This window comes from Prinia subflava, chromosome 1, assembly GCF_021018805.1.
Source record: "Prinia subflava isolate CZ2003 ecotype Zambia chromosome 1, Cam_Psub_1.2, whole genome shotgun sequence".
Taxonomy (NCBI): Eukaryota; Metazoa; Chordata; class Aves; order Passeriformes; family Cisticolidae; genus Prinia; species Prinia subflava.
In genome coordinates, this window is record NC_086247.1 from 130,354,856 (window position 1) to 130,382,603 (window position 27,748).

The following is a 27,748-nucleotide window of genomic DNA, read 5'->3' on the forward strand; positions in this document are numbered from 1 at the left end:
CAAATGTATCCAGCAATCACACTGGGAATACCACGAAACCAGTCAGGTTCACAAGGCTCCAGGTTCTACCAAAAATATAAAGCAGGATACAGAGAAAAGCACATGGAAAGAATATAGATTGTAAAAGAAATGGGGTCAGACTAAAAGTCCTCTTACTATGTTTTGTGATCTTGACTGAGTTTGGAAGCATCGCAACCACTGAGTCATAGAAATGATATTTCTGTGGTCTTGATACATTCAAATGAAAACAAATTACTTAAAAAAAAAAAAAACCTGGAGACATTTCTTTAAGAAAATGAGCTAAAATAGAACCATAACTAATATAGGAAAAGTGGAAGAAGAGGGGAATAAATACTTAGGGGAAACAAATTTCAAAGCCCATACCTGCCATATTCGTGAAAGCCCATGCTCCAATTTCTTTTTTACATAGTTGCGGTCAAAACTGTTCTCTTCAGTTCCAATCACATTGTTGCCATCTGAAACTTTAGGTTAAAGGCATTGTAAATATTTCCAAAAGCTTTGAAAGTTATCCTACACAGAATCACATTTCCTTAGCTATTGCCATATTATTGATAATGCAAACTCCAGAAGAGCTATTTTGCTCTAAACTTTTGAATGGAAATGAATAATTATAACATATAAGCATTATATGCAAATGCAGACAGCAGAGTTTCATCACCTGCACACCAAATACTCTTTGTAAGTAGAATAGTGTCATATACATTGATGATCTGCTCATCAACCATCTGGTTTCTGATTTGAACCTTTCCAGAGTATGTTTCTCAGAAAAAGAACTATGGCCTATTATAAGAATGTTTATAGAAATTTAACGGGAACAACAAAAATATGACATCTTCTACATCTGCACCTCCATTGAAATTCAAAAAACAGATGTGGGAAATATGAATACTGAGAAAGATGCTGGCCTTACTTGATTTCTTTCAGCTGGAGCCATAAGGTATGGCTGGACATGTTATTAAATTATGAACTTTACTGAACACTACTGCTCCAGTCTATGGGGCTTATCTGAGGAACAACTTTAGCAAAATCTCCTGAACTGCCTCCCTGGTTCCCTCTGACATACATGCCCATTCTCCAGGAATTTTACTCTTTGACTTTCCCACATATCACAGCCATTAGATCAGTAAGTATGAAATGAGAATTCCATGTACAGTTTTAATAATTACTGTAGAATAAGCACTTTTTTTTGAAAAAAAAAATCAGTAGATATTTATAGTCCCTGTGAAATTAAATTGTACTTGTAAAACTCCCTTCTGTTATCATTGCTGAGGTATTTGAAAAAGTGATTCAGCAGATAACTGCATTTCAGTTGTACATTATAGCTGAGCCATATCTCCAGGAAATTAAAAAAGGAGTGACAGAAGGTTAGTAGTAAACATACCAAAACACTCTGGCATGCATTTAAAAGCAGTGCATTTAAAATTATGCATCTAACTGTATACATCACTTTATTAGCCTTAATGGTTCCTGTAGAAGGCTTTAGAGTGCAGATTGTTTTCTTTCCTCGGGCTATCACAAGTAATGACTCTAAGGGAAATTCGTTTTATAAGTGCATATGTGACTGAATTAGGAGTCTACTGTGATCATTGTTCCATGATGTAAGTTCTCTATAGTACCTGCTTGATTTTACATCTGCAAAAACCACAGCAAAATGGGCACAAGAGAAGAAAATGTAAATATCTTCTTTAAACTGTAAATGTAAATGTTACTGAGAATGGGCAATTCAATCAAAACTTTACAATCTTTCTTCACATAGTGCATCACAAAAGCAAATATTTCAACTCTGAATTTTACATCTGATATAGCTATAAAAACTTTCATCTCAAGGAACGGCTTCAACTGAAAAAACAGCTCCAGCAATGCAAAATAGGTTTTAAATAATATTAAAATATTTTTAATTTTTTTTTAAGATTCCACACAACAAGGCAAGGACATTTCTCCTAAGCTCTGTTTAAAATAAAATCGTTTCCATCTCCAATACTGGCACATACAAATATTCATTAAAAAATTAACCTTATATTAAAGAGTAAAACAATCCAGTAAGTGCTTTAGTCCTTAATGCACACTATCAGGAAAAATGCTGAAGGCGCTGAGTCAAGACCACAAAGACACTAACACATAAATTAATAACTCAAGTACAAGATAAGTTATGTGCAAATCCCAGAAGTTTTGTTTCCAGGATTTTCTTACCAGAAGACACAACTGCTGCCACATCTTGGTCGTGGCTCTCATGCCACTGCATGGTGCGGTAGTAGCTGAGCATGACCTCCCAGAGGGCTTTGCAGAGATCAGCAAGGCAGGGGATGTAGCTGTCCGATGTAATATGCTACAGAACAAAAAACAGCACTCTGAAACTTCAAAACTGTGCTCATTTTTTGCTGCAGCAACACAAACCTTAACAAAGTCTCCAAACTCACAGCTGAGCTGAGACATATCAGTATCATCTTCCAATGTATCCTAAGAAATGACAGATTACTGATTTTAGTCAACTAATCTAATGCTGTCCAACAGTACAAAGTGTTTTTGTCAGCATATTTTTTTTCATTTTCTCAATTGGCCTGTATATTAACTACCTCTCATATTTATTTCACAGTGGCACAGATACAGAAGTAAGGCCATCTCACTATCAGAGGGATGCAGCCACCCCTGTGTGTCAGTTCAACACACACTTTAGTACTTCAGTGCTACAGAGAAGCCTTCCTGGCAAATACCCCACTGGGTACAATGACCTTTAAAGAAGCAGTTTAAAAAACAAAAAAACTTGCTAATTCAGCAGTTTTCTCTATTAACTTACCAGGAAATGTTACTCTTACTGTATTTCAGGGCTTTTAGTATCTAAAATCCAAAGTTTGCTTATGCAAATCACTATATTTGAAGACATACTGACTTTCAGGTGGACAGGAAAAACGGATTACTTATTAAATATCAAAATAATTCAATTTAAACTAAGGAAACAATTGAATTTCTTTGAGCTTATACTAGAATAAAGAAAATCAAAACTTGAGACTGAAACAGCCAAGCTTTGCCCCGGTCCAGCAATATTCAAAAAGAAAATATGTAAAATCATAGCATATTGCTAAGAAACACTCAACAATGAAACAGTGATTATGAGTGCACAGGCACTAATTTTCATAAATGCTTAAGAATTTCTGAAAACATTATTCTTTTTTAAAAGATTCACATTATATTATTATATCCAGTATCTAAGTTCTAAAAAGATGAAAACAAAAGAAAGAAAAAAGCCACTATAGTCCCCCACTACCCATACAGAGTGGAAATAAGAGAGATGAGTTTATTTTGACAGATTTTTAGAAATACACAGCAGAATATGTGCCTCAAAAGGAATACTTCAATTTTAGATGACTTCCCTTGCTTAATTAAAGTATCCCATAACCCTTTACATGTTAAGGGCATCCTGGCTTAACTGCTTAGGCAGCCTGAAGAGGGTTCTCACTTGAACTAAATGAAGAGAAAGAAGGTTCATATTCCAGTCTTAAACAATTTATTATCCAACAACTGAATGAATGAGATGAAAATTTGCTGTTTTCTCTACAGGAAATAAGAAATTGAATTGCTATGATAGTTCATCTTATTCAGCACCCTGGTTTTACAAATGCAATATAACAGGTAACAACCAACACTGAACAGGATGGTTTGTAAGAGACCAAAATTTCCCATTTGCAGCCTGTCCCTACATATCTAATGGTCAACAAGATAGTCATGACAAATTTAACAAGTAAATTTCAATGCAAGTACAGCAAGATTCATAGTACAATAAAGTCCCAAAATCTGAGTACCTTCCTTTATACAGAATGCCAGCTATTGCAGGGTCACAGTAACTTAAGCACCATCTCATTAAGCATTTGCATAAGTAAAAACTAATAGAAATAATGAGGTAATAATTTTGTAACCATGCAGTTAAAGCCACCCTCTTTCTGTGTATTACAAAATGGGGTATTTCCAAGTATCTGAAAGATCCCTCCACATGCTCAAGTATAAGGACAAACAGCAACACACAAACCTGTACTTTAAAACTGATCAGAAGCAGCTCAGTAGTAGTTTGTAAGTGTAAATAAATGGGTTTAGTATCATTAGTATCAGCAAGGAATGAGAAATAAACTGAAGGACATACAGAAGTGTAAAGCAAAAGAAAAAAAAACCTTGGAAGAAAAGTTCATCAGAAACTAAGAAACAAAAATAAAAACACACTCTGAAAGCTTATAGCAGAGAGATGAAAAGACTGCAGTCTGGAGAACAAAGATCAGGGTTTGCTGGCTTTCTGCAGACAGAATTCATCTCAGTGAAGTGGAAATACCAACTATACAGAAACTTACACATTATGTCCATGAATACTTAAGTCAATTATTCCCAATAGATTTATTTTGCTTATCACACTTTTATTTCTATGAATCTTGGATTATGTAAGCTTTTTAAGTCAAAGAAGCACCTCTTTAAAATCAAATGATTTACAATGCAGATGTGTTTTTTACTAGTGACAGCTACATGATCCCCGGAGATAACAGAAGTGAAAGAACAGAAAATGGATCAGAATATGAACTTTAATGTCTTTGTGACTGTATTTTAATTCAATAAATTGCAACGGATGGGATGGGTCCTTAAGTTGATGAAGTATGATGAGGGCTTAGTCTGTGACTTGAACAAAAATTGTAAATAACATTCAAGATAGAAACATAATTTCAAATTGTAATTCAACATTAGAACCACCAAAAATATCTCACATTCTTCTTCCCTGAAAAACTTCACTGAAGTTTTAGAAAATTTCTCAGGGCATAACAGTAAAATCCCAAGTGAAAAAACTAAAAGAGTGAACTAAAAATGCTATTCAAACTACAGTAATTTATTCTAACAGCATGACAAAATATGCAAAAAACTGCACTTATAATTTGTAGTAGAGGAAAATACATATATATTTCCCAGCCCATGATCTGCCTATCGTCAGGCTTTTGCATCTCAATATTATAGCTGTCCTTTATCCTGGTATCAAAAGTGCAAAATTAAATGTGAGAATGAAAAGTGAATGATACAAAGTCAGGAATAACGGGAAGACTCCAATTAAATCAGAATATTTATAAGAATTCTTACTGAAATGCAGTATCAGAGAAATTGTGAACACTACCTAAATGCACTGGAATAACAATCAAAGATAATACTTATTTCAATACCTAGCATATCACACTGAAGACACACACATTTTGAAATGTTGGTCTTTGTTAGATGGAATGCACAATAACTCCAAGGAGCTAAGATTTAGTGTAATCAAAATCAACATTAAATTATGAGTAACAAATAGTTCAAACAGCCATAAGCTATATTAAGGAAAGTGTTAAGAATCTAGAGCAGATACAGGGTTAACAACTGACTCCCTACTGACAAAAGGCATACCTACAACAGTGAAAAAATTCAGATTAAAAACCATATATATATGCAAGAATTACATACTGTACAGAGGTCTTTGTACTGTAACTTCTGAAACTTGGTGTCTGTGTTTCCTGCACACAGCTCCACATATCCAAGGACTACTTGAAACACAGTGTTGTGAATGGCTTGGGTGAAGTGCATATGTAACTGGTCCATTGCTGTCTGAAAGAAATGGAGTAACATAAAATCAAAGAGCAAAATTCAATTTGTCATATGCCATCATCTTTTAGCCTTCATCTTTTAACATATGTCTTTTTCAGTACTGAACACTTGTAAGCATGCCCTCCAATCTCTGTCTCAAAAATACCTAACACAGATCGTAGCAATATTATAATATTTAATATTTAATTAATATAATAAAAGAGTTCAGGAATTGCAAGTAAAATCAGTTTTCTCTGCCATTTTCCCTCTGTAATTTACACTTTTTTGTACACTGTCCCTAGTAAATATTAATATCATATTGTTAATTATAGAATTTACTCACACATTTATTTACCCTCCCAATCACTGATAATGTGTTAAAAAGAAATTGAGATTCATGCTTTTCCGACCAGAGGAAACACTGCTAACTAAATCAAAAATATTTCCTTTGTAATCATTAAAATTAAAAGCACGATTACTAAGTCTTCATCCACTTGCCAGAGTGAAGAACCCAAAGTACAATTAAGTATTACAGAAAGCCACGCACATCATATAAATAAATTTCCTATAAAACTCCTCTTTTTGGTGGAAAAAAAAAGACCTTTGTTTAAAAATAAAAAAGACTACCTTTTCCAGGAAAACGTAATATGTACTAAGGACTAATGACTATGATGACTACGTAACATACTAGTTTTGCCATAATCATGTGAGAGTTTCGGGTCAAGATTTTTCCCAAGTGTCCCTGTTGTTAATAAATTGTATGTAACATTATTCCATTTCAGAAACTGAATTTTCTCACTGTTTTCACATGCATGTAATCAGCAGGTTTGAAAGTGTTCGGTTTCACTGTTTCCTATTTGACATTTTTCGCTACTGACAAGAGCTGAGAATTCCATCACTCCATAAGAAATGAAGTAATTCTGCTTAAATCCTACTGAAAACAGCCCATCTTTTATAGCTAGTCCTAACATGAATTAGCCAAAGAAAACAGAATGACAAATGAAATAATGAAAAGTACTGAAGATACTGAAGGATCTTGACATTTTGTTTACTGACAAGAGGTCAATATGGGAGAGATCTGAATAACAATACAACTAAATTATTTTCAGGACAAGTTCAAAGTACATACTTTACTTGTAATAAAATGAGTGTCAAAACCAAGTCACTCTATAATGAAGCAAGCAAAACCATGCAGAAACAAGTAACACTTTTGTTTTGTCAGATACTTCATTCCTCTCCAAGAAATATCTGCCTTTCTCAACATGTCATGCACTTGACATGCAGGATCTATTTTTGTTCAGTAAATAAGAAATTGAATACAGTGCGCTAAAAAAAAAAAAAATCTAATTAATCCTCTCCCCTGATCTTAAGTTGCATTCATTGGGCATTCCAATAGATCTGCACATTAACAAAGTATTGGAAGATAAATCCATTTCTATTCTATTGCAGAGCATACAGTTACTACAGTCCAGCCAGGAAAAAAAAGAACCTAACTTTGCAAGAAAGGTTCTAATTAGAAAGAAGCAAAACAAACAAACATTTTAAACAAACCCAAGAGAGGCAACTTTATATTAGATATGCTCCTGAAATCTGGAAAGAACATTAAAAAAGCCAAGCATAATAAAAAATGATTGAGGTTCTTGTCCTATCTTCATCAGGGGATGGGTGCTTTGACTTGATCTTTAGCAACTAAAGCTTTCTGGGGGAATCTCTTCCCTAAATAAATCAATCCCTGTTACACTGGCACCACCACATTCTGCCTGTATTATGAGCACTGATCACTGACAAAACATGCCTCAAAGATTTTCATGTCTCCTTATGCCCTTTACTTCACAGGACCTTGATATTAGCTCCCATACTTCATACCTTCTGAAGGAAACTGGCTACCTGCCTTCTCAGAGAAACAAACCAATATGAAGCCTCAAGGCAGTGCCCCAAGCAGAAGAGAACTCCATCCTATGGGAGAACTTAGGTCTACTCTTATATACAGAAAATGCTCTAGGCACACTCAGATGTAACTTTTAAGACACATCCACAGTGAGTGTTTGACATGACATGGGATGTATTTTACTGCAAAAATCTATCTCCTCACATGTTCCATTCCCATCATGTTAACAGTACAATATTAAGAGGAAATACTCAAGGCAGAGGTTGTACACAATCCAGAAGACCTAGCTATAAAAAATAGTATTCACATGACCAAATAGAATGAGTAGTGCAAACAGCAGTATAAACAGAGCTGAAATGTGCAACTGTTACAGTTATAACTTGTCCAAAAAACTACATGTTGTAGTAAACATACAGCTTACCTTTAGCAAGTACTGTTCATTACATGAGCATTATAAAAACCTTTGTATACACATATTTGGGAAGATCCCTTCAGCATTAGTGTGCTGGGTTTGGGTGGCACAGTTAATTTTCTTTACAGTAGCTGGTATGGGGCTGTGCTTTTGATTTGTGCTGGAAACAGTGTTGATAATTCAGGGATGTTTTGGCATTGCTGAGCAGGGCTTACACAGGGTCAAGGCCTTTTGTGCTTCTCACCCCAACCCTCCAGAGCAGGCTGGCTGTGCACAAGGAGTTGGGAGGAGACACAGGCAGGACAGCTGGCCCCAAGGGATAATCCACAGCATGTGGTGTCATGCTTAGTAACAAAAGCTGGGGCAAGAAGACAGAACAGGGAGATGTTTGGAGTGATGAAGCCTGTCTTCACAAGTCACTGTTACACATGATGGAGTGCTGCTGTCCTGGGGATGACTGAACACCTGCCTGCCCTCTGACTTTGCCACTGCACCAAGGAGGAGGAAGCCAGCAGCTGGGTAGGACTTAGCTGCCACCTGGGATTAAACCACAACAATTAGGAAAAGGAATTTCTATCACAGTAGTCAAAGCTTCATGCTGTGACATGTCTGTTCTTTGTGACTTCCTCAGAAGGTAAGTACTAACCTGTGTTTTTCCAAGCAGCCTGTAAGCCTGCTGAACCTTTGTATAATGATTGATATCAAAATTCTTGCATATTTTGGAAAGTGCTACGTCCAACTGTTCCTATAAAAATGAAAGACAAAATGTGTTAAACACAAAATAAAAACAGGCCAACTAATACATTACTTGAACAACAGCAAGCGAGGAAGATGTTTATATAACAGTGTGATAATTATGGTTGTAAAGTAAACAAGACTGTGAGTCTCTGGACTGTTATGAGGTGCTTAAGTGTTACTTCTTGCAATGTAAACATTTCAGTGTCAGCCAAAGAGTTCCACCACTCCCAAGAACAAACAAGAACACTGAAGTCAAATTCAAAGCGATGTTTACTTTGAGAAGGCCAGAAACCTCAATAAGAAAAACCCTGATCTGGGGGTTTCAGCTCAATCAATTCAATTATAGACTTCCTAACCCTCTGACAGTATCTCTTAAATGGAACTAACAGGATCTGAATTAAAAGTTCTTTGACAAGACAGCCATTTATAGAATACTACATCAGCACAACAATTAGGACCTGAGAGAGTAAAAAAAAAAAGAGACACACAAATATGGGTTCTGCCAGCAGAGCTGTGTCTGAGCATACTGAACAGCACTGAACAAATGAAGTTCACCCATTATGCAAACTAAGTGAAAAAAAAACTTCAACAGGAAGGATCATGTATTTAACGGCTAATAAAGCTTTCAAGGATTTGACTATGTAGCTTAATAACATAATTCTCATGTAGATGCTGTAATATATTCAGATACACAACCTAACTCTAGTTATTTTCAACCAACAATGCAAAAAATAAAAATAGAATTAATCAATAACATATAATAACATACACAGCTAACAAATATTTTCTTTCCTTGCTAGATACTAAAACCATTTCAATTCTTATTATTTAATGATCTTGCAAACCAGTCTTGCTCTTCGAAATAGAAACCACAGTAGAGGGGCTTTACTCTGTTATGTATTTTTACTTCAACCATTGGAAAACTTTCATTAATCACATCATTAGCCACAAAATATTTTTGGTGTTAATCCTCGACATTTGGTGGGAGTTGTTTGTTGCACTTTCTTCCCTAAGCCAAATGGTAAAAAGACAAGTAAACTAAAGATTCAGAACTTCTCTAAAACATTACTCAGCAATTTGAACTTCAGACAAAAAAAAAAAAAATCCTTCTGCTGTTTCTTGCCAAATAGCTGTACAAAGAGAAAAACTGGGATATCAAACTGCCCATGAATAGAGCCCTTAAACATGGAATGTTAATATTTTCTGTTACATTTTTCAATAGTTCCTTCCACTACAGCTGTCTTGCATTTTATTTGTAACATAGTATAAAAGTAAGATCTATATTAAACTCTAAATTAAAAAAATACAAAAAAAGGAAAAAGTAATGGACTTAAGTAGAGGCACTCAACTATTGAAAAGACTCATTATTGAAATTCTAACTAGCAGAATATTACTCTATATTAATTAGACCATATATTTCTCAGCAATACTCCATGGACCCCAGGATGACTTATGTTTCTTCCATATGCACAGGCATAACTCCAGCAGAAAATACTTTCACAGGAAGAAAGTAAAATGGTTTTATAAATTCACAAGTAATAAATAAAAATCTTGAACGTGATTATTTAGCTAGCTGTGAATTGCTTTCACCAACCAATACGGCACATTTTATCATATTTTGGTAAGACCAGAATTTATTCTTCAAAGCTGTTACTGGAAGGAAGTTAAGATGCACGTCTCCTTTTAAGCAACATCAGTATTTGTTCACAAGGAAAAAATGAGTGGTCACTCTCACAGGGCCTGTGTTAGAGTGGGAAGAAAACTGTCATTCCATCAGCTCTTTTGAACCAGCCATGCTCTGAATAAAGCACTATCAGAGAAAGACTAAAGGCACAAAAAAACCTTTGCAGAAAAGCTGAAGTACAAAGACATAACTGAAGGAAATTGACAAAGTTTTAATTTTACAGGGAATTAAATAACAAGGTAAGATAAAATATGTGCTAGTCTGACTTTCTGAAGAACATATGACAACGGATGTAGACAGCTGCTCAAATAGGTTCAGGTTCCTGCTAAACACTGCATGTGTATGCATTACATGCATCACACACACACTATACATACCTACACTGCTAGACTTCTTACAAAAAGCTTGCCAAGTTCCAGCTCAAAATTACCTAGTAGTGGAGCCAAAGAATTCCTTTTTTTTCCACCAGCTTCCAGGAAGACACTTAACATTTTATATTACTTTGCTTTTGTGATACTACCTACCAACTTAAACCAACCTTAGTCTCATCCTTCACAGCCATTCAAGTCTTATTTCCTACAGCTTAGCAGTGGTCCTATCCAGCAGTTCCAGTTTGCTGACCTCCAAGGTTTTCATGTGATCTCTTGTATAGCTTATCCAAACCTACTGGCTTGCTAATAATTTACTTTTCACAACTCTTTACAAGTTCAATACTTCAAATGTTATGTGACTTTCTTAATTTGACTGCTCTAACACAACAAATGGACTGGGTCATCATATAATAACATATTACAGAGCATTTAGGTTGATTACACCACTAAAGTCTACAGGAACAGGAATGGCTACAGCATCCAAAGAGAGTCTTTGAAAGAAATGTACACATTCTATAATTGCTAACAACATTTTACTAGAAAGCTCTAGTTAGTACTTAGAGATAAGATACTAGCACATACTTAGAAGTTAAGTATTAACATACACTAAACATCAGTTATTAATTCTTACCTCTATTTGTTCCAAGGTGTCTTGCAGTTTTGAATTTAACTCACTATTGATGAATGAAAAAAAAGTTTAGAATAAAACTGCTGATTGTATAAACTTTTCAGACCATTCCTCATTTCCAAAAACCCTGCTACTGAGCCACAACACAGGAATTCATCATAACCATTCAGCTGCTGTTGCTGTGTCACACTATCACCATCACCCCACTGCCATGTGGAAAGGCACATTATTCCAGGTTCATAATGCAGCAGGGTTAGGAGGATCTAGACAAGACTCCATCTTGCTAGGATTTCACCAAGAATTCAACGACATCCCCAACCCCCAAGAAACTTGCTTTAAATGTTGTGGTTTGGCACTGTGGTCTACAGCAGAACATACCCAGAAGGGTGAGGGCTGTCAAGTCTTTGCAAACTACAGTAATTTTTACTCGTTGCTCAGGAATCCCTTACAGAAATGCTATCAGAAAAAAACATTAAGCTTTCTCAGAAAAAAATTTAAAGTTGGTATAAAAAATTAACAAAAATAGCTACCATAAGAGAAACTATTTAAGACAAAGAAAGGCACCACTGCAACTTTGCAACAATCAGTTTTAAAAATTTCAGAACAGCAGCAATTAAAAAAAAGACAAAACAAAAGACTACTATGTTTTTGTTTGGAAGGGTCAAAGCAACAAAGAAATAGGTAGGATAGTCTCTTTTAGCAGAGAAAGCACAGTTTTCATTAAATAATCACCATATCTGATTTTAGACAACTTCCTTCTGTGCTGTGAATTTTCTCCTTAGGGGCCTACAATAATTATCAAAAGACAGATTCTAGCATCTCTGCTTAATTCTCTACACTTAAATGCTATACCCATCACCCTCCTTTTTTGTTCCATTAGATAAATTGGGTACAACACCCTCCACAGAAAAGTTTAAACATAAAAAATAGTTCTTTTCTTCAAAAAAAACTGCCATTAAACTAAAGAGAATAGCCACTATTTCTTTATTGTTTCTCCACATGCAATGAACCTTCAAACAGAAGGGCCTCCATAATAATCTGATGTTACTACGTCTCCTGCTGGAGTTTATGGGCATTTCCTGCTATTTCTGTTTTGGTTTTTTTTTTAAGCAATGGAAACATTAAGTCTTTCTAAGTTAGAAACTGCAGATATTTGGATTAGTTTCGGTTCTGAAAGCAATTTCTTCATGTCAGCATGAAACTCTGCACTTGCTAATTTCATTGACAAGAATCAGGGTAAGTTATCCTGCAGAACCCTATCTTGCTATAGGGAAATTAATTCCAGAATAAAAACTTCTCCTTAAAAAATCAGCTCAGGTATCTTTAGGCAGGAGGTCGCAGCACAGTCATAATTCACTTTAAGTTGAAACTTTACCTGCCAACATATTACAACAGTTATAAAACAATTATATAGTCTAAACGTTCATTATGTGCTGTTATGACTGTGAAGACTGGTTAGTCATGGTAGAGGGAGGTGGGAAACTGCAGAGGATACTTATGCTTTTATAACTGCCTCAATTTTTCTTTTCTAAGCTGAAAATGACTTTTCAATTAAACTTTCTTTAGAGAATGAGAATCAATGATCACTGTTTTATACCACTTACAAATAAAATCATACAGAAGCTGACGTGCACAGTGTCACCGTACCTGATACAACTGTAGTGTTTGAAAGTGCTGGCAGCTTTCTGGCATTCCAAGCACAGCTGAATAGCTCCTGGATAATCCTCTTCCTTAGGATAAAAGACAATTGAAAGCTTATCTGAAGCAACAGTGCAATATTTTTGCTTGTGTGCTTATGTATATACATTAAGAATAAAGTATTTTGCCTCTCCTCTTTGTCTATATAGTAAAGTTAAAGGAAAAGAGTGAGGGTCTACTGCAGCACTTAATGTGCAAGTAGTTTATAATTGCAGCCTCTGAAAACACTAGGTATTACATGACTTTATGCAAATAACTTGCTGTATTGTTTCCTTATCCATACATAAAAAACACATCACAAGGTTTTTATTACAGAACAACTAACATCTCCCAGTAATCTATTCAAGAGGATGGAAAGAGGTCAGTTCAGGCACTGGCAGGCTGTTCTCATGGTTTATGAAACATAAAAGGAGACAAGGAAAACACTCCAAACATTATGTCCAAATAAACACTTTAAATTGACACATCCAACTCATTAGAAATTAATTTAAATACAGTTGACTCACAGAAAGGCTCAGGAAACAAAGAACACACTATGGATACATTGGCCTAATATATATGAAGAATATCTAACAGGTAGACAGCTCAGTCAGGAAGTATTATGAGGACATCAGGAGAAAACAAAAACGTACACACAAAAATGTAAAACCCAACCAACAAGACAAGGGCATTGCCTCAGATATACCTATTATTTTTGTATTCTGTTAGACATGAGACCAGAAAGAATCTCAAGAGAAACCCTCTTTAATAGCTAAGAGCTTCTTGTTTTTGTCATTATCACATCTGTTATATTATGTGCTTTAGAGAGCTCAAATGCAAAGCAGTTACTGGAATTTCAGTCATTGACTGAAGAGTAAAAATGCAAGGGTAATTTATATTCAGCTATTATCATAGAGGAGTTTCTGAAATGAAATTGGTTTTAACAGCAATGTTCTAATGCAGATCAAATTTAACCAAAAAACACAAAAAAACCACCCCAAATACATTATCCATTAGATGAAAACAGAACAGTACACTGGTCTAAAAGGACTGCTGTATTATAGCTTTTTACATCTCTTTCCACTGGAAATCTGGTACTAGCTCCATTAAGTCTAACAGGGCTCAAATCAGAAAGCCTGCTTGCATAAGATGTGCTACTAATATATTCCACATGCAGCTCAGCCCTGTAAGCTACTGTAGCTTCCTTGCAGGTCTTCTTTAATTGGGAACCCTTTCAAAATGCTCTTCTGTGTGTGGTTAGTAAGAGCTCTCACACATATTGCAACCTACTAACTTCTTGGAGTAGAGAAATTAAATGGGCCACTAGCTCAGATAACTTATTGGGAGCAGACACTGAGCACAGCTCTGAAACTGCACTCTGTCAAGAAAGCAGTTCCAGCCCTTAAAAAACACTGACCAATTATAATATCAGACATTAGGGTCTGTGTGTGAATACAACACCCACACCTCCTCAGGACAATTGCTGCCAGTAGACAGTGAAGAGTTAATTGCCTGTGTAGCAAAATACAGCACAGAAATGAAAAGCTAATCATTGTCCAGGGCTTACAGAGCAGAAAGCATTTCTGCCACCTGAATATCAGTGCAGTTTTGCTTGGTAAAGAGTAAGAAGGTTTGCTGACACAAAGTGACTTACTCAAGATGGAATTAAATTCACAGAATCTTGAAAGTTAAAACCAGTAAGATTCAATTTCCAAATTTAGTAACTGGGGATTGTCACCGTGACATTCCATCCAGTATTAGCTGTAAATATTTGGCAAATTTTCAAGTTGAAATTGTTACACTACATATACCATAGCTGTCAGTAAAATCCTGAGACTTTCTTTCATACAATTAATCACCTTACAATCTTATTTTCTTCTGTGCAGTATCTACTGCATTTTTAGACAGAATACATAACAGCATCAGCATTTTCAGTGTCATGGCCTGCATGCTGCAATGTTTTCTACAATTGAATTAAAAAGCCAAGCCAATGAATAAGGACAGAAGGCTACTACATTTACAAATAAGATACCAAGCAGGGAGACCATCTATAAATTTGTATAGTAATATATCTTTATCCAGACCCAGCATATCAACTATCAGCTAAATCTCATCTTTTTCTCTTTTTTTTCCCAAATATCAAGCTAAAGAAAAGAGGTGTAAGTTGAGAGCAGGGATAAGTGAAGACCCCACAACATTTTTACTGAACTAACTCAAGCTTCAGTGCCCAGATCTACAGGCAGGAATGAGTTTTTGACAGAAAATACTTTCCTCCAACAGAGGGGGTATCTAATTGCATACAAAGTTTTTCTCAATTTAAAGGAAGAATCAAAATATAATTCCATCCCATGCACACACCCTGTTTGCAAGAGGAAAGGAAGGAACAAAATTAAGATGACTGGCAAATGTAGACTTAGAACAGCTTCCAATTATACCAGTCTGGTAGGGACTTACCTCCAACATCTCACTCAAACGCACATCAGTTCTTTGCTAAAAAAAAACCAAAAAAAAAAGTCAAAAAAAATTCCAGTCACTACTATGCAGAAATGAGGAAAAACATTTGTCACTGAACAAAAACAACTCTACATACCAGTGTTTTTATTGTTCTCAGAGACTTTAGCAGTCCAATAAGCAACTGTCGTTTCCTCTGGTTTGCAAGGAGCCCCAAACTAGTTTGTGTGAAGCCTTCCTTTGCTGTATTCAGGTGCCTGCAAGGTAAAAATTAATACAAAATAAAATAAAATAAAACTTACTTCTAATCAATTCTAACAAGTCCAACAAAATACGGTAGAAAATAAGAGGGACACTCAGAAAACAAGATTGTACCAACAACTACTAAGAAGGTACATCCTCCCTTCTGCACTTGTCTGTGGATCAGTGGTGTATCTCCAAAGCTTACTGCTTCAAAGAGAACTCCCAGTTGCAAAAGTGAGAGCTGCAGGAGTTTGCAACTGTTTCAGTACCTCTAATTACTACTGCTAATAGTAGCACATAAACAGGAAATATCATCAGCAAGCAAACTTCCTGGGTTTACAGATTTCCTGTTAAATACTTCCCCACTTTCAATCTCTGCAGTTCCTTAAGCAAGATACCTTCTTCCATTTGTGCAAATAACCGCTGCTAACTGAAGGCCACTCTGCAATGATGTAACTCGTTCAAGTTCCTACAGAGAGACAATGGGTTAAATAAATATACAAGTTAAACAAATATACAAGTTACACACCAGTGAGGACTACTTATCTCCCTTTCAGAGAGAGTAGATTTCTCTTCAGATGTTATAAAGACTTTCTAGAGTTAGTTTATATATTATTTGTTTCATCATTTATATACACTAAGCACTGCAATGTAAAAGTAATATAAACTATATTTTGAAATACAATTCTCTTTTGAACATAAGATAGTTGAAATCCATTTTCATTGCAGTGGGACCCTCTACATTTATATCTTGCACATTTAGCCTAATGGTTTCTATACCATTAATGCTTTACAACAGAATGATCAAAGCTTCAGGGATAGAAGAACATGGTTTAATTTGCATTAATATGCCAGAGAGCAGCAAAACAAAACAAAAAAAAAAAACCTGTTTCACACAGCATTTTCTTGTTTAGAAGCACTTGTGTTCCACCAATTTAATAGATGTCACATCATAATGAATGTTAATTATATCCTGTTGACTTTCAGCTGAAAACTCTTCAGCAGAGGTGACCTGAATTTAGCTTGATTTTGACTTAGTGAAGTGCCTAGCGTAATCTCAACTCCTTGAAAAAAATAAATATTTTAATATAACAATTAGGATTTCTTTGGTTAGAACAGCTCTGCAGAAAAGTGCATTCTTTCCCCAGGCTACAGAAAAAGAAATTTTATATGTTTGGGTTTTTTAAATTCTATTTTATTTTTTAATTCTGCTTATCATTTCAAAACTTATCAAGTGCTTTCCATGAGAGGGGAGATTTTCACTTTGAAAGCTAATCTCATTCTAATAATATGACAAGCAGAAATTAGTTCAATTCAGTTTTAGATCAGCTGCTGGTCAGTCTCCAAATCACTAAGCTGCATCATCCACCAAACCATGCTCCTTTATGTTACCAGTGTTGCTTTGTATAAATGACAGCCTAGCTGCTGATATGCAAAATATTTTAAGAAACCAAATTCAAAGATTACTTTCCTCAATGTTTACTTCTCTCTAAAAACATACTTTGCAAATACCAGAGCTATTCAAAAAGCCATTGTTCCCTTGTTCATGAGGAAACACGCACAATAAGGAGCAAGTCCACTCCAGTCTTGCCTCTTGCAAAGACTCTACAATCTCTCCTTTGAACACGACTTTGAACAGATGGAGAGGGAAAGGGAGAGTGCAGTCTAATGCTCCCAAAGAGGGAGTCTTCTGCCCAGCATTTAGGAGGCTGAATACAATATTCCTCTTCCCAAAAACCCACTGGTTGTTCCTAAAGCATGTCTTTCTCCCAGCAACAGAAAACTGTAAATCCCTTTACCTTGTGTCTGTGCCATGCCTCTTGTGGCCACAGGAGTGCCTACTAAACCAGTACTTCATACTAGGCATGGGCTTCAAACCATGACATCCCTAAACTACACTTTGCACAGTGAAAACGTGTCCAGGAGATGTGTTCAGTTGCATTGCTGGTTCTTGTAATGATCTGTTACTGTAGTTGAACACTGAATGGAGCTGCCATTACAAGTTCACACAGCATAGCAGGAGGTTCCTTTCATGACTCAGTGGGAAAGTGAGACCTATAATGCCCCCAGAAGTCTCCAGTACATCTACTGACAAGAACAACTCTGTGCAGGCCTGTGCCCATAGGCAACACTGAAGGATTATTAACTTCATCAGGTACAAATCCATTTAAGAGAAGTTTTTAAAAGATTTTTACTGCCACTACAGATTTTTAACTATCCCTTTGGAACATCTGAAAGCACTTCTAGGTATAAAACAGGTGCACCTCACTAAGATGTCTGCAATAAGAACATTAACATTATACAGCAAAATGCAAGAACATTTGCTGCAGTTCCATTATGCAGTGAGAGGTTTTCAAAGTGAAGCTGCTGGATTCAGAAAAAGCAGCACTCACTCAAAACTGTCCATTTCAAACCTACACAACAGTAAAATAATACCAGAAGATTTTTATACCACACAATTACCCTTTCTCCCCCTTCTACACTATTTTGTGAAGACTCAACCACAGCAGTAGTACACCACACCAGCCTCCTTCTGCAACAGCCTCCCACCTCACCTCTTTAACTAAAACTGAAACAACTTTACTGTTACAGCCTTTTTCTTCCACCTGCTATTGTAGGAGATAACACAATTTTCTTTGATGGTCACTTCTCCCCTTTCCATTGTTCTTTAAACAGCAGCATTCCTTTCCCCAGGCAATGATGCCAGAACACAGCAATCTCACTAAGGCTGGATGCACTGGCCATAAGAACAAGTGAACAAAAGAGGATGTTGTGTCCTCTGGACAACAGGAAAATAACTGCAGCTCCATGACATCTACCACAGGTTAATAGCCAGGAAACCATCTTTGTTCTTCCACACTTTCTCTAGCTTCTTGCCCAAATTAAGAATTGCCATAATCACCAATATAACAATGGTGATCTGAGGTGCTGTACACAAACAGAAGTATTCACCACAGGATCATTCTCACACTAACCTAGTAACAATCACCATTTTCACTCCACAGAACTGCTGGAACAGTACTCCTGGGCACAGGGTACTTTTGGGGACAGTTCTGTGCAGGCACAGGAGCTGGACTTGATTCTAGTGGGTTCCTTCCAACACAACATATTATGTGACTCTGTGATTCTCAAAACTGCCTGAGATTAGTGGCAGTTAAGTGATCTTAAGAAAGGTCATTACAACTTTCCCTTATGGAATAAGATGTGACCACTCCTAAACAGGAGCACTAAAGCAGCTCCTGTTTCAAGTCCATTACAGGTATTAGCCAAGCCTGTGAATTCATGAATTCAGAATTCTTCAAAAAGCCTTGTAAAATGACCATAAGCCAAAACCTTTATCATTCTAACGACTTTCAACTCAATGCACCATTGGTTTTCACTGCAGAGACAGAGCTTTAGCATACAAAAATAGCTGGCTCCAACCAGGCACTAGCACCCCTACTACAAATTACTTCAAGATGTCTTACCTCAACATATGCCGGCTGTTTCTCAAGGATTAAATCTGCAACTTTCTTAGATACCTTAAAAAGAAGAACACTCCATGTCATACATAGCAATCTCAATTAAGTAGGCCCGTACTAAAGTTCTACAAGTTTGTGATTCTCTACCATTAAGTTCTGCATTTTTCAAATTTATCAATAAATAATCCACAACAACATACAAAAAATTGCAAAAATTATGATCAGCTTTCCTTAGAACCAAGATAAGAGAAACATTCACAATTCCATCTAGGGATTAGTGGGCATTTTTACACTACTCACTTAACTCTCTGCTTGTTAAGGAATGTGCTAGAAAAGCAAATAAAAGTAATTTGGGACACTGCAAGTGTTTACGTTTTGCTCATTCTATTGCTAGAGTACACATTTAAGTCAAATACACAGCATGGTGTGCTGGCTTGGGCTGGGGTATTCCATTTTCTCCAAAGTACCTGGTATGGGGCTGTTTTGGACTTGGGCTGAAACCAGTTTTGGTAACACAGAGGTGTTTCAGTTGAGCAGTGCCTGCAGAGAATCAAGGCCTTTTCTACTCCTCAAAGCACCTCACCAGCAAGTGGGCTGGGGGTGCACAAGCTTTGAGAGGGGACATAGCTGAGAGAGCTGATCCCAGCTCACCCCTAGGATACCCTAAACATGTGGTGTCGTGATCAGCTTATAGCTGGGGGAGAAGCAGGAAGGGAAGGATGCTCAAAGTGATGGCATTTGTCTTCACAAATAACTGCTACACATGATAGAGCCCTGCTCTCCTGGAGAAAGCTGAACAGCTGCCTGCTCATGAAAAGTGGTGAATTAATTCCTTGTTCCTTTAATTCCTTTGCTTTACTTGCTTTTGCTTTACATATCTTTTAGCTATTTCTTCTGCATTATCTAGTTCTTCTCAACCCACGAGCTTTCTCACTTTTACTCCTCCCACTCTCCCCCACCCATGGAGAAGTGAGAGGCTGCGTGATACATCATTGCCATCTAGAGTTAAACCACAACATATTTAACGTAAGGACACCTACCTTTGAGACTGATACTGCATTAAATTAAAACTTTGTCAAAATGACTACGCACCCTCTACATCTTATACCCTTTCTTTAGAATACAGCATATGTATATTTTAAAATTTTCTCCACTGCTCTGAGTATAATTCTAAGTAGAATGCTCCTGAGACCTTCTGTCTGTATTGAATTTAAAAACTGGGCATTGCTACCTTAATCAATCTCTTGTCCACAAACACAGAAATTTAAAAAGAAATCCAACAGTACTAGTCCTATAAATGCCAGCTTGAGAATAGTGTATTTAGTTTTGTTTTTCATCAGGGACTAAAAATATTTAAGAAATGGTTTCAAACATGAAAAAGAAATCATTGGTATTGCTCTGTATTCTTTTAGGGGGAACAATACTCCCAGAAATGGAAATAAAATAAAACTGGCTGTGACAGCCAGCCCACAAAGCACTACTGACAAAGAGAAACAAAGAGGTTTTTGTAAGGTTGACTGCTTAGGCAAACACAGCACAAAGCTGATCTCTTCAATCAACATTCCTGCAACAAACTTGTATTGGCTCCACCAGCTCAATTCCCATCCTCTGGAAGAGGATGCACATAAATGGTCTTTGAAGTATTCCAGTGTCATCAGGGGGCAATGTGGACAAGGGGCATATACCCAGCTAGCCTTTCCTCCTTCCTTACCAAAAGCAGGCCAGAACCACCAAGCAATTTTACAACCTTCCCGTTGTTCTTAGTCTTTTAGTTGTTCCATAACTAATAAAGCTTTCCTCTGCAGGACAGCAAACAAACCACTACAGAACAAGGTGGAGTCAGGACAGGATATTCCCAAGCCAAAAGCTACACAAGGCTACATGACCCTGGGGCTCTTTAAGAAATTTTGTTCATTCCGCAGTCTGTGCACTGTGAAATTTTCACCTTCTTTATTCAACACATTCTTCATTCTAGCGCTGTACCTCTTAAAAACGTTAGAACATGGATATACCTGCTAGTTATTCAATGCTCTACTACAAACCTAACAGTTTTATTCTTCACTGTTAAACAATGTTCAAGCAGTACACATGCATAAAGACACATTTCTATTCAGTTTTTGCACTCCTTTTGTTTTGCAAGTCCTCAGTTACCCTTGACTAATAACAACCTCAACATTGACTAGCACCCGCCACAGGCACTTTTTTTCTTTCCCAGAACTTACTGATACTACTTTTCTTTATGAAGCTCCAAGCTATTCTCTCAGGTATTTTTTCAGATGAGCAATATTATCCCCAGTTACTTCATTGATTTTCAAACTGTCACACCCCTTTGGCATCTTCCATACAATTGTGCTGTGCTAGGTGTTGGAACCCTGAGTCACAACTGCGAGTATTGAATGTGACTGTGGTTATCAATGTCCGCCAACAACGTTTGCTGAAGGGACAAACAATCTTCTCTTTCCTAATCACATCACTTCTATTTTACTTGCAGATACTCTCCAAAAGCCACAGTTAATAGATTTGTTTCCTGTACCACGTTATTCATCTCAAAAGAGTAAGGTAACAACAATTAATACATGAATAGAAAATTTCAAAGTCTACAATGTAACAAGCACCTTTCAAATGCTGCAAATCCACTTTCTCCTCATTCCTCATAGTTACTGCTCATTACATTTCATTTGGTTTATTACATAATAACTCTGGATCAGTGGTCACCAAAAACCCTTGTGAACAATTAGCATATTGGCAAATGAAAAGTAAGAGAAAATTCCATTTTCACTCCATTTTGTTTTACATTGCCAGAAATTCCTCAGAGATACTACTCTACTATTCAGCACTGTGTTGAACATTAGAAGATAAACATTCAAAAAGTCAAGTTTCTAAAGAAATAGTTAGCACATTTGCTCTCTTTTACAATACTTAACACTAAGATTTACCTCCATGATTTCATATGATTATATAATTTAGTGATGATTTTCCACTACAAAGGCACACAACATGATGTTAAAAAAATACTTAGTATCTAATGTGTTCAGAAATCAAATCTTTTTCAGTTACACTTCTTGCTAGACTTATATACAAGACAACAAATTGTGTTAGGCTACAGAGGAAAAAACTTACAGCAGCTTGCTGTTGTTTCAGTTTGTCTCTGTACTCTTCCAATTCCTGAAGACTAAGTACTGGAGGAAGCCTCTGCATTTAGATAATAAATTAAAATCAGTGAGACATTAACAATTGTTAACTCACACATAGTATTAGCTAGGCCATCAGTTTCATTAAAGAAACACTCTTATGGCTTCTGTAATCTAATTTGCATAATTAATCTATTTTTTAAATGATGGATACTAAAATCAATTAGTTAAGATATACAACATATGATCATAATTGCCTCATACAATATTATAATTACCTCAAAGTTACTTTATTTTACCTCATATATGTATACACATAACCACCCAATCACAGAAACTGTCTCAGTATGCTAAAAAAATACACAAAAAATAGAACAGATTTGTTTCCTCAGCTATCTTGACTTTTTCACTACAGTTTAAATTATGAAATGCCTGTTAGCACATTCTACCACATTAAAAGAAGAGACTATATACTGGATATATGCACCAATACTCTGTGCTAGAAGCTCCACACAACTGCAACATGATGTAGGTGAATACAGTGCTGTATTAATGCAAGATCCAAGAAATAAAAATAGCTCATTAAAACAAGTATACTTTTGGTCTTCACTTTTTGTTATGTTGCCATTTTCTCTTTTACAATGACAGCTTACCTCTAACTCATACTTCACAATATCAAAGGAGTCATTGGAAAAATAAACTTCTTCAATGCTGTTAATTATTTCCTGTTGTGCCTGAGGATCAGTTGGTTCTTCATGTAGTTCTCTGAGCTCCTCCTGCACAAAACAAAAAAGAATTTCCATAAAGTAATAACACATCCTAGGAAGAACGTTTTAACAAAACAAACATCTTTCAAAAGCCACTTCCAACACTAGCACAAGAAGCAATGGCAAAATACAGAAAGACCAGTACACTGTGGCTTGCTCTTCCTAATAGGAAGAGCAATTAGGGAGAGCAAGACATTTAAAACTTTTCAAAAAACATAATGTAGATTTCAATGTTGCAGCCCACTTAAACACTTCTTCATCGATACATTCATGGCACCAAGTGCATGTTGGGTGCAGTTTTTTCCTCCTTAACTTTAGAAATTCTCATAATAAATTAAAAATAGCAAAGACCTTCTGCGTCCCAGTCACTATAACTTAAAAGACTGGGAGGCAAAGACATTAAAAAAAGTTAACTGATACTACTCAGAGAAAAAAAAATTCTAAACAGTTTCTAATCTAGTTAAAAGCTGAAGATCAGCAACAGCCTATGCACTTTCAACAGGAGATTACCAGGGGCTAAGTCTGTGCTATCCTCATTTGGACACAGCCTCCCTTTCTGTCATGAGCCAAAAACACACCAATGAATATGCTGCTGATTTATATCCTCCATTCTGAACATGGATAACACCTGTGCTAAAAGCTAATCCTAAATACCAGGATGAGGGCTGTGCACAAGAGATTCAATCAGCAGGAATACTGCAACACTGCACCACTGTGGAACAAAAGAAGTATCAAAGCATTTGTAAATATATATCTGTATATACACTCATGCAAACATAATTTTTAAATTTATCCATACACAAAGATATATTTAGAGATTATATTTGTCTTATAATCACAGAATCACAGAATACACTGAGTTTGAAGGGTCCCACAAGGATCACCAAGTCCATCACCTGGCCCTGCACAGGACCATCACCATGTGCCTGAGAGTACTTTCCAAATGCTTCTTGAACTCTGTCAGGCTTGGAGCTGTGATCACTTCTCTGGAGAGCTGTTCCAGTGCTCAACCACCCTTGGGTGAAGAACCTTCACCTAGTATCTAATCCAGTGTATGCATTATAATACATTATACTGTATTATACTACAATAGATCAGTATACATTTCATATAACAATATAACTATATATTATAAATTATCTAATATATCTCTATGTATTTTACATAACAATTAACATCTATAACATCATTAAATACAATTTTTAACTGGATCTATAAAATTACTTTGCTTTTCCTCCCTGCCCCTCCCTCCCCCTTCTCCAGCTAGGGAAGGCAGTATCACAGAGAAGTTTGTGGTATTACCTATCTTTCATATTAAATGCCCAGAACCTCCTTTTGATCTTTCCTTGTTCAACATGTATAAAGAGTACTTATTAAAAAGCTCTCACTCTACCAAAACAAACATTATACTTTGACAGTAACTCTCCTGATGGAGAGAACAACAAAGGTTATCCACAGAATACATCTTAGCCACACTACTATTTAATACCCTCCTGAAAAGCACTCAGTTACTCCTGGGGAAATAGAAACCCACATCCCTATATCGATAGGAGAAATATTTAAAAAAAAATCAGTGTTATTTACCATGATAAGCTACAAAGTCAAATAATATTCATATATTGCTTATGAGCTGATTATCATCAAAATAAACATAACCTAATTCAAAGTCAACTCACCATTAATCCAACACTCTTGAATTCTAGCATGCCAAATACCTACCTCAGCCTTTTGTGACAGAATCTGCTAAACAAAACTGTTACCAGTTTGGGAAACAAAAAGAACAGAATGGTTCAAAAAGATGTGTTTCCCTGGGTAATCAGGGTATGCCAATAAAGTAAGGTATCTCAGTTAAAATAGATATTTTGTCCTTCTACAGATGACTTTCTCTTCTAGATATCATAGAATCATCCAAGAATCATCAGAGAATCATCAGAGAATGATGGAAGATGATTCTGAAGATCATCTAGTTCCAACTCTCCTGCCATGGACACTTTTCACTCGACCAGGTTGCTCAGAGCTCCATCCAAGCTGGCCTTGAACACTGCCAGGGATGGGGCATCCACGACTTCTCTGGGCAACCTGTTATACCCAGCCTTGCAGTTCAGATTTGGCTTCTCTACAGACTTTATCACAGACTCAAACCATTATACACTGACTTCCCACTGAGATACTTCCCTGTGTGAGTGAGTTGGCTGCATGAGGCTGTATTAACAATGAGTAAAGCAAGTTTGCTGGTGATTTGCCTTCATATGACAAAAAATTGAAAATTTTCAAAATAGTTGCAGAACTTTGTGGAGTACCAGTTAACATCAGTGAGTATGCTCAGGTACTCACTAAAATGTCCAAATGCCTAACAATTTCATTGCCTAAAAATAAAAAATTGAGGAATACAGTCATCACTTCATCACTTCAGCAAACAGTCAGCAAATCAACAACTTTCAGATCTCAAGACCCAAAAGAATTTTTTTTGTTCTGCCCTCAGGGGATGGAATGTCAGCATATTCTCCTTCCTATCCTCCATATTTCCCATTTGATCTCCAAACTAGTGTGATAGTCATTCATCTCAAAAACCATGGATTTGTACCTAGGACTGGCTAACCAATGCCTTGTGCTTTTACCAGTAATTCATCCTGGCCTTAATTCATGCTGGCCCTGCAGCCTTTCATTCTGTATACTTCTGTACAGCTTTAATGCAGCTTTTGAATTTTTCAGTAATATTTGCCCTAAATCAGTCTGGAGATACCAATTTGAATGTGGAAGTGGGACAATGAAAGTGCAGCATCATAATCATTCTGTCATCAAAAGAGCTTGAGACTTTCATGATTCAAGAGATAAATAAAACAGTTATTGCCACATAGTGTAGACTTACCAGACACATCACATCAAACCATTACAGAATGGAAATCCGGCCCAAATACCCTACACCTAGTTTTCTCTGAAGAGCCAGCTTGGCAAAAAGACAGTTTGAAACTGGTTGCTCAGGGAGTGGCAGGAATCTGCAATTGAGAAATCTAAGCCATGGAGATGTCACAGTTTCTTCAACATTGCTGCAACTGAATATTTTGGTCTTTGATATCAATATATTGGCCACTGTTTAACAAAGTGTAATGTACAAATTCAGAGACTCTTCCTTGATTTTTTAAATCTACAGCAATGCTAATTTTCTGATCTGCCTCAGCACAAGCAACATATTACACAGTACTTATGCAGAGACAAAGAAACACAAGGGGTCTTTTGGTTTGATTTTTTAACTATTGTAAAATAGGTCATCTAAATTCAAGTCAGTAATTTAAGTATCTTATTGGTTAAAGGCAAAGATCAATTCATAGAAAATAACAGACAACAAACACAGAAATCTTGTGAATCCTCCCTGCAGATCAACAGGATGTGAGGAACAGTCAATTATTGTCACAATTGTTCCCTCACACACAGATTACTCAGCATTACTTGTGAGATGACAGTGAGCTGGCTTCATCTAAATAGTGAGACCCAAAAATTACTAAAAACTATTGCTGTTATAAAGATATAATTTTTAAAGTAGAACATTAAGTTAATTATATATGCTGAAGATTAAAACTATGAAATTACAAAATATACTTAGAGCACCAAAACCATGAAGGAACTAAATGTTAAGACTAGAACTATACAGGTTATCCACACAGCATCTACTTTCCAAAGTAAAACTAAAAAAGGCATTTTTCTTTTTCCTTCTTTTTTTTTTTAACTTTTTTAGCAAGAAACCTAAATAATATTACGATCAGCATCCAGTGACAAGTGAAAAGTTCCAAGAAAAAGATTTTCATGCAAGTTCATTTGGAGGTGGTGAACTGACTGGTCTCACTGCTATTAATTCTTTCATTAAAACACTCTAAAGATTTTCAGCAAGAAATAAAACTCTGAAAAACAAACAATAGCAAAAATGGTGTTAAGGGGGAAAAAGGACACAACTAGGTGTCATTTAACTATAAAATGAAAAACTAAGAACCAAGGGAGTGGGAAGGGAGGGATGTTGTATCATACCTTAGTAGGAATCCGAAAGTTTTCAATAGGACTGAGGTCATTAACACTCTCCTGAGGACTTCTTAGACCCTTTAAAAGAATTTTAATAATCAGTTAAGTTTGATTCCTTTATGTATCTTGCAATCAAGTCTTACCTGATGTTAAATAGATATCTACAAGACCCTTAATAAATACTTTGACGTAGCTGGAAGGCTAAGACATTCTAGAAACATTTAAGCAAGACCATTGATATATAAATTATGTTCCTCAAACATCTAAGAATTTCCAGTTTTATACTGCAATATGTTCCTTTTCAGCACAGTTCACTAACATTTTCTTTATAAAACTCTCTCACATCCTCCTGTCAGTGTCCAGATGTTATTTTAAATTTTAGAACAAGCCTGTGTCTAAAACACATTTTGAATATACTTTGTTTCACTAGCTTAATGATTTAATGGAATCAAACAGCCAAATTCAAGGTGCCACCTACTCTATAGCAAGATTATTTCTGCTTGATGGCATATTTTTCTACTTACCATATTCCACTACTAGGACTGGCTTTCCCTATGTATAACTAAACTGAAAAGGTTGCCTAATCCACATTTGCTGCTTTATATAATTGTTACTCCTTAAAACACATACAGCCACATAAATAGCATGTATGTTTGTTGAATATCAAAGACGTACACAATTTTCA

At 36.1% G+C, this 27,748-nt stretch overlaps 1 protein-coding gene across 1 annotated transcript in view; it reads right to left on the minus strand.

The window, feature by feature from the left end:
• Positions 1-27,748, minus strand: part of VPS50 (VPS50 subunit of EARP/GARPII complex) — a 69,502-nt gene that overhangs the window by 39,818 nt on the left and 1,936 nt on the right. Inside the window, exons 2-14 of the mRNA XM_063412226.1 lie at positions 27,073-27,141; positions 22,939-23,061; positions 22,275-22,346; positions 19,161-19,214; positions 16,092-16,162; positions 15,590-15,707; positions 15,454-15,489; positions 12,970-13,052; positions 11,326-11,368; positions 8,548-8,646; positions 5,482-5,622; positions 2,212-2,347; positions 385-482 (exon numbers count right to left, since the gene is read on the minus strand). Coding sequence (XP_063268296.1) covers positions 385-482; positions 2,212-2,347; positions 5,482-5,622; positions 8,548-8,646; positions 11,326-11,368; positions 12,970-13,052; positions 15,454-15,489; positions 15,590-15,707; positions 16,092-16,162; positions 19,161-19,214; positions 22,275-22,346; positions 22,939-23,061; positions 27,073-27,141 — 1,143 coding nt within the window. The remainder of the gene's footprint in view (positions 1-384; positions 483-2,211; positions 2,348-5,481; positions 5,623-8,547; positions 8,647-11,325; positions 11,369-12,969; positions 13,053-15,453; positions 15,490-15,589; positions 15,708-16,091; positions 16,163-19,160; positions 19,215-22,274; positions 22,347-22,938; positions 23,062-27,072; positions 27,142-27,748) is intronic.